The sequence below is a fragment of the Morone saxatilis genome, unplaced genomic scaffold, assembly GCF_004916995.1.
Source record: "Morone saxatilis isolate NCDOM2014 unplaced genomic scaffold, NCSU_SB_2.0 Contig7, whole genome shotgun sequence".
NCBI classification, from domain to species: domain Eukaryota; kingdom Metazoa; phylum Chordata; class Actinopteri; family Moronidae; genus Morone; species Morone saxatilis.
In genome coordinates this window covers 20,868,924-20,876,802 of record NW_023340246.1, presented here as the reverse complement: position 1 = coordinate 20,876,802, position 7,879 = coordinate 20,868,924, and the positions used below count along the sequence as shown (strand labels likewise).

The following is a 7,879-nucleotide window of genomic DNA, read 5'->3' as shown; positions in this document are numbered from 1 at the left end:
ATGTATTTGCACCTAGACTTTTCAGTCATCATTTATTCAGTTTTGTTAATGTGCACATGCTGTTTCTGCTGCCATTAAAAGAGGGGAATGCAGATAAAAACAGTAGAAAGAACAGACAGAAAAACTGTTGAGTGATGGAGAGAAAAGAATGATTGAAAAATGAACACTCAGTGAAAGACGTGACTAAATAAATGATTAAGCTGAAGCAGAAAAGACAGAAGGCATGTGTCGAAGTATAATAACAAACGATGCATCTGAAAGCCTCTATTCCAAAAAAGGACAGGACTTACTTAAAGGACCAGTGTGTAGGATTTAGTGGCATCTAGCGGGGCGAAAAGAAACTAACTGAACACTGCTCGCATCTGTATTAGACAACCTGGGAATGAGAACGGGCTGTGAAGTTTGTGAGAGAAGCTCACACTCACACAAAATACGTTTATGTGTTTACAAGGAACATCCACGGGGCACTTTTTAAAAGCTAATTAGATAAAAGATTTTAGATTTGATAAGATGCAATGGAAGTCATAAAAAAAGGGAGAGTGTATTTATATATAACAGTATGTGATGAGTCACAGAAAGGGGCTGGAAAAAGCCAGGAAGTAGAGCTTTGAGTTAAGATCACTTTGTGTCACCACTGTGCCCACGGTCATGGATGAACCTCCTGCCTCACTCCGCTCATTTAAAGAATGGAAGTCGTATATAATAAGAAGTTAAACCTATGATATGTGCCTTAAACTTACTGCAGTTCTCTAAATTCACTCTAACCTTGCAGCAGAAAACACAACACCACTGTTATGACTCTTAGTGTCAGATAACCAGTGTTATATGGTGCCAGTTGTTCCAGAGTTAACCCCTCTACTCGCCCACAGCGATTGTTCACAGCGTTTAATCAACTGGAGTTACGTAGATTTCTGGTTCCAGTTGCACATTAAATAGTGAAAATCCAATAAGCGGGGAGTGAATGTAAGGGAATGTCAGTGTGTTATCTCCTGAAGCCAGCTGGCTCGTGGAGGCTGAACATTTTGACCTTGTCTTGGTTTAGTGGAGATACGCTGTCTCCCCCCGTCACTGATACACTCCTCCACAAAGGGAACAAGAGTTTTTCAGAGCTTTGATTTTCTGCACCCCGGAGGCACTGCGAGGTTGCCACATACCTTTTTTTTTAAATTTATTTGCTGAATGCTCTCATTCTATTACAGAAGCTTTAGATATGAACTGTCCGTCTACCACAGCTTCACAACGAGGGCATTCATCGTGGTTCGTCATTAGAATATTGAAGAGCCATGAAAGCGGATTCTGCCACAGCAAGCCTTCTTATTTCCAGTCTGTGTTTTGCAGCACTTTACACGACGAGTTAGCCATTAGACAGACAAGGACATTATTTCCTCTGTTGTTTTTCTTATCTCTGTTCCTTCCAGCATCTTTTTTATAAATGTCAACTATATTTTCGACCTAATGGAAACTGGAAATGCGATTACAGCAAAAGTCTAGACAGTTCAACTTGTGAATTTGTATTTTCTGTGGTTGTTTCAGGTTCAGACCAGAGGAGTGTTTATACAGGAAAAGAGCTTGAATATGTCTTCTTTGTCCACTCGCTGTGTGTCCTGGGGAAAGTCCTCATCTACACCAATGGCAGAAAGTTCTTCCCCATCAAAGTTAGGAAGCGCAAAGGTACAACAATAATAGACCGTAACCTGTATTAAACATCTGTCAGCGTGTTGGGTATAACATTTAAAGTCTTACATATTATAAAGGAGTGTTAATGATGGGAAGGTCAATACATCTCTCATATCTGTCTGTTAAATATGAAGCCACATTCAGCACAAAATCAAACTGGCAGCAACTCTGAAGCTAATTTAACTAATTATATCTCGTTTGTTTAATCTGTACAGAAACTGAATTGTAAAAAAAAAAAACTACAATTCATCATTTTCTGTTCCTGACTTTTTCGTGGCCAGGAACAGTAACTTCCCCCGAGTGTCAACTGGTCCTGGCCAAGAAATAGTCCAGCACATAAAGTACTGTTAAAAAAATAGTTTGTACACTTTTGTGGAGATAAAACAACCTTCATATAAAAACATCAGGTTTTAAGTCTTTGTGCTAAACTAAACTAACCGGCTACTGACCACGAGAGGGGTTTCCATCTCCTCATCCGAGTCTACACCACTAAACGATGGAGCATAATTCTGAACTGAATACTGAATATTGACTCATTAACAAATGATTTACATGACTTGGAGTTAAAAATAGATTGTCTGAGCGTTGTAGTTGGTCATTTTACAACACAATAATCTTTACAGCAGATAATCTCATGCTGGAATGTGTCCCATCAGTTTACACATGGTACCTCTCCCTCCGTCCCTCCTGTGCACTGATTTTATTGCCTCCATCCCGCCTTAATCACTGATAAAGTTATGTAACGGCTGAATGATACGTAGGCAGACCATTAAAACAGACTCACTGTCTGCAGACGACGATATTTAAAGATTAATCACTTTTCTTCCAAGTAAGTCTGGAGGAAATCAAACCAGTGACGTTAGCGGTTTATATTGATCATAAGACCCACTCTTTGGGTTGGGGCCCGTTGATTAGTCCTCCACACCTTGAAGTGGGCACCAGTCAGATCAGCTTCTCACCCATATGCGTCATAATTTGTGTCAGTTCCTTTTCCACTGTAGTTTAGATTTTTTTTTTATTATTGAGAAGGTTTTCCCTGTTTTATTTCATGTTGTATTAATTTATTTAACTGAAAGATTTCATTCTCTGTCACACACAGAGCTTAGTTATAACTTTAATTATTACTAAGGTGTGATTTTTTTGCTTATTACTAAAATAAAAACAGTTGTACAGCTAATGCTAAACAACAACTAAATAGCTCTAAGGTAGTGTAAATCATAAAGTATCACAGAATTATAATCACTGGTGGTAAAACAGCAGGTTTTCTGCCAAACATCATTTTTACATCACTTTATTGATATGATATTTCAATATCGATTGAGCTTACCACGATATACAAAGTGGCTCCTGTAACCATGGTGATTTACATCCAAACTAGTTAAGTTTCAAACTAACTGGTAGTTACTGAGCCTCTAGTTTCGACTTTACACCCTCACTTAGGAGAGAACGTACACACGGCTGGTGCAACCCAGTCCTGTTCATAGCACTTACCCATTCCCAGAGCCTAAAGAACTTTAAAATGTTTCCAGAACCCAAACATATTCAACTGATAATGATATAAAACTTAGAAAGGTTTGCTTGATAAACTAGTTATTATATATATTAAATATTAACCGATTATCATAATAGTTAATTGATTAATTGGTTAAACAACTAATTGTTTCCAGCTGTAATGTGGATATGAAATAAATATATCACATTTATATAAAGCCCCTTCAGACGTGCTTGTGATAAAATATGACTGTATATATTCTACACACTGTATATTTGACGTGTTGTTACATTCAGTTGAAATACAAATCAGGTGTATGTTTTATAAAACACACCAGAAAACTAAAACTCATCCCAGACATAAAAACTGATGCAAACTGTGAACTAAGATGAACCTCGTCTTCAACAAAACTCCACACCTGGACTGAGTGCATTTCCTTCTCAGCAGTGCTCTGTGTCCCTGTGGAGACACTGCCAGGCTCATTTACTCATTTATGATGTCTGTGTTTCAGATCCAGTCAGCCTGACAGACCTGGTTGTCATCATGATAAACATCGTGTACCAACACCCCAAACCTCGGCACGGCGACCCCTCACACACAGGTGGGGCCCGCACACTCACACGGATATAAAGTACGTCAAGGAGTTTCTGCTTCCTCCCTGGTTTCTGTCCAGATTACGAGTCAGGAACACAGTGACCCTCCCTATGAGGCATAACAGCATTGCTCAGTCCATATCTTTTATCTATTAACCTTGAGTCAGGCAGTTCTATGGTTGTCTCCTGGAAGACCTCTCTTTATTGCACCATTCATTCTCATACACTGCCAGTGCCAGAGATCAATAGTGTCTCCTGTCTCGACTTTGTTAGAGAATCATCTTGTGTGGCTGCTGCAGGGAGTCCTGTTGAGCAAGTTACAGACTTATATAATATTTTACCTGCAGTGCTGATGAAGATCACCTGCACCACATGTGAGAATGGACAAAACAAACACTGGCTCTACATCTACAACCTTTTGTGTTTTTCACGAGTTTCGCGGCCACCGTAGTTTCTGCTACAAGCTTTTGGAAGGCGAACGGTATTACAATAGTATAAGTATAATATAAATCAGCAAAAATGTAACCATGAAATAATAAAGTTAAAGAAACTTATTATGCAAAATGCCTAACATCAACACAAAGCAGTCTTTTAACGTTTGAGCTGGTTAAGATGAAGCACAACTTCACATACTGTAGGGTAGTTTGACCTTTTAACGGTGTGTTGCCTTTTATAAGCTGATCATTTGTCTTGTATGTGAAATCTTCAGAGTAAAAAGTTCAGTTCCTTAGTGGAGCAGAAGTATAAAATAGAATAAAATGGAATTATTTTAGTAGTTACAGATTCCAACCCCCTCGCCTCATCCTCCATGCGTGTACTTCTATAATAATACGTGAACATGGTCCATACACACAGAGCACATTGATTCAGTTGTAATAATGTTCCAGTTTACTTAAGTTTACTCATTTGTGTGCTCAGACTCGCTGTCGCCCAGCGGCCTGGCGATGGAGGTGCTGTGGATGCTGTGTGAGAGGACAGAGTGTGCTGCAGAGTGTCTCTACCAGACCCCCGTAATAGAGACGCTGCTGGCTCCTGTTATAGCTCTGCTCAATGGACAGCAGGTCAGACACTCACACACACACACGCACACACCTTATCATGGTTAGCAGAAACACAATGGAGACTCATTAATAAAAGTAATTACATGTAGAAAGTTTGAAATTGAGAGTTTCCGGTGTTCGTATAATAAGCAGGTAAACTATGTGTTTCACAAAGCCTTCTGCAATTATCAACCCAAGAAATTCATGGTTAGGAATTTCCGTGGTGAAGCTTTCCTGTAATTTAAATTCTTTCTTTTATTCTTTTACATCCTGCTAAGATTAAAATTATGCAGAAGGCTCTGAATACTTGACTTCTGTTTTAAAATTGTCAAGTTTAAAGAAGTCTGACTGTGCTTTAGCTCCTACTCTACTGGTCTATTAACATTTATTCTCTGACCGGTAGCTCTAATCCTAACCCTCAGCATCAACTACATAAAGGTCCACTATGCCATGCTCAAACCAAGTTGTTAACCTTGATTGGAAAACCACATCTGAAGTCCAAAGTGTTTGTTAGATGTTAGAAGGACACAAAAGAACAGCATTTGTCACCACAGGACAGTTTGTTTTGTTAAAGGTCAACTTTCAAAAGCTGTGTGAAATTGTGGAAGCGTCGCTTATGAAAATATAATAGCTTTTCCTTAGTTCTATGATTGTCAAAGTTAATGATGTTATTCCAATATTCAATATCTGTTCATCCCTCTTGGGCTTCTCCTTGTTTTCTGAATCAGCTGGGTAACTTTTGTCTGTTTATTCTCTACGGTTCGCAGGCTAAATTAAAATCTCCCGCAGCAACACTGACTCTTATCGCTGATGTTCTGGCTCGCATCGCAAACACCGACAGAGGATTAGCTCTCTTCTTATACGAGAAGAATCTAGTTCTAGCCCACAGCGAGAGGTGAGACAGTGTGATTGAATTATGATTAAATACGCAGTGCCATTTTCTTTCTTTCATGGTAATGAATAAATTACATTTTTCTGACTTAGCAAGCAGACTCCAATATATAAAGTTAGGTTTGCATAACAAATCCTCCTGGTTCTGCGCAGGGAGCAGATTAGACCCGAGGATGTTGCTGGTTTGTCATTCACTGCGATTATATCTTTGATCTACTCATACTCCAACAAAGTATGTTTTATTAAAGATGCTCAGGGTCACTCGGAGCCCCAAAGTTAGTTTTATATTCTGTTTTAATTGGCTGACCCTGACCAGTGTGTAACCTGGTTCAGTGTCCAACCTTAAACTACAGTCGGTTGTTGTGAATTATCAATAGCACATTCACTAAGGCTGATGCTGCTGTTGAGTACAAAACTTTGTTTTGACTACGTGCTCTAGTCTGCCATTAAAACTTGCATGCACCTCTTCTGAGAAATGTGTCGTACAAATGAGCAAATAGACTTTAATCACCATGTTTCTTGCCAATCAATGAATAAAAATGAGTTAACAATACAACTTACAGTCATAAAGAAATGTACTAGAATGTATTTAACGTTTAGAAAACAAGGAAAGTCAGACTGAGATCAGGACTGTTCTGAGTCGCCTGGAAGGATTTATTTGTGTATTTTGTCACCACAGCTCATATTACACACATACAAATCTGTCCATTGTGTCTTGTATCAACATATTTCTCTTTGTGTCTCTTATCCTCCACCTCCAGAACCTTCGCTGCTCACGTCACTGTACAGTTCACTCTCAGGCTGCTGGATAAAGAGCTGTCACCGCTGAGTGAATCCGACACGTCCCATACGTTATGTGGAGCCTTCATCTTTGTCTGTAGGCAGATATACAACACCTGTGAGGGTTTACAGGTCCTCCGACCCTACGGCCTGCACAAGGCTGTAGCTGCTGCCTGGAAAAAGGTACCTGCACTTTATTTCTCAGAGTAACGCTGATCAAACTTTGTGTCAGCGATGCACTTACTCAGTGACTTTAGGTGATTAAAGAAAAGATTGCACCCGAGAATCTGCCTTGAAAAGGATTTGCCTTGCTGATTAAAAACGGCGTTAAAATACTTGATGCAACAAAAACAGTAGAAATATAAAAAAAATCACATTATTAAACACACACACAAACAATTTATTGGTATTGGAATTGTTTATTACAGGCAAATTCTATAAATGCTAGAAATGAGACCATTTCTTGGAGAGCTGCCTGACTAATTTGTCCATGAAAATGTTTAAAAGATGGTGGATAAAGTTCATATCTGAATCTATTTTTTTCCTAGAATATCTAACGGAGGGGTGTCCATGTCTAACGTTCACTTTCATCAGCTAGAATACTCCTGTCATGTTTCATTTGCTTGATGAATGCAGTGTTCTCTCTTTATTCACTCTTTAGTCACCACTGCTTGCAAATGGAGGGAATTAACCAGCCATTTTAATCTGCTTCATTTAATTTTCACAATACTGCTTTATGGTGATATCAAAGCATCAAATACGGGATTCCTTTTAGTGTAGTCTGAACTGAAAAACAAAACTGAAAAATGAAAACAGAAAACAGAAAACAGAAAACAGACACAGTTCAATGTGCAAAACCAAAACCAATACAAAAACAAAAAACAGAGGAAACATAACAACAACACAAGTAGTGAAACTGCTTCTAACAGGCCGATACATCATTAATATCTTAGTGGTAGATGTCTGTTAAAACAGCATAAATTCCTATTCACGTCTTACCTCTTGTTATCTAAAACATCCATGTCAAAAATTAACAGGATTTTCCCACTCACTTCCTCCTGACTTTACCCAGTGTGTGTTAAATATTAATGGTTATTCTGCACGTACAGCAGTCACACACCGGACAGCACGTACCGTATTATCTGTTTACGCTGACCTCAGTCCACCCACGATGGACAGACACCAACGTGCCCCCCAAAGTTAGTGGGAGGCATCTTAAGGAGGCATGTGATTTTAATTAGTTCACAGGGGAGAAAACAGTTACCAGTTAAAGGTTTGATTTGACTAGAATGACAGTTTTAACCCTAGTGTTAATAAACAGTCCATTTAGTCATAGATTCAGTCTGCTGGAGCTGTTTTCAGTGCACTTACATACACTATAAATGTCTAAAGTTCAGGTTCTTTTG

The 7,879-nt window shown here is 38.9% G+C and overlaps 1 protein-coding gene across 2 annotated transcripts in view; it reads left to right on the top strand.

The window, feature by feature from the left end:
• The window catches only part of tbc1d32 (TBC1 domain family, member 32), a 71,033-nt gene that overhangs the window by 5,674 nt on the left and 57,480 nt on the right, over nucleotides 1–7,879 (top strand). For both annotated transcript variants that reach the window (XM_035679331.1, XM_035679330.1), the window contains exons 13-17: nucleotides 1,534–1,671; nucleotides 3,681–3,770; nucleotides 4,681–4,823; nucleotides 5,570–5,697; nucleotides 6,455–6,656. In XM_035679331.1, coding sequence (XP_035535224.1) covers nucleotides 1,534–1,671; nucleotides 3,681–3,770; nucleotides 4,681–4,823; nucleotides 5,570–5,697; nucleotides 6,455–6,656 — 701 coding nt within the window. The remainder of the gene's footprint in view (nucleotides 1–1,533; nucleotides 1,672–3,680; nucleotides 3,771–4,680; nucleotides 4,824–5,569; nucleotides 5,698–6,454; nucleotides 6,657–7,879) is intronic.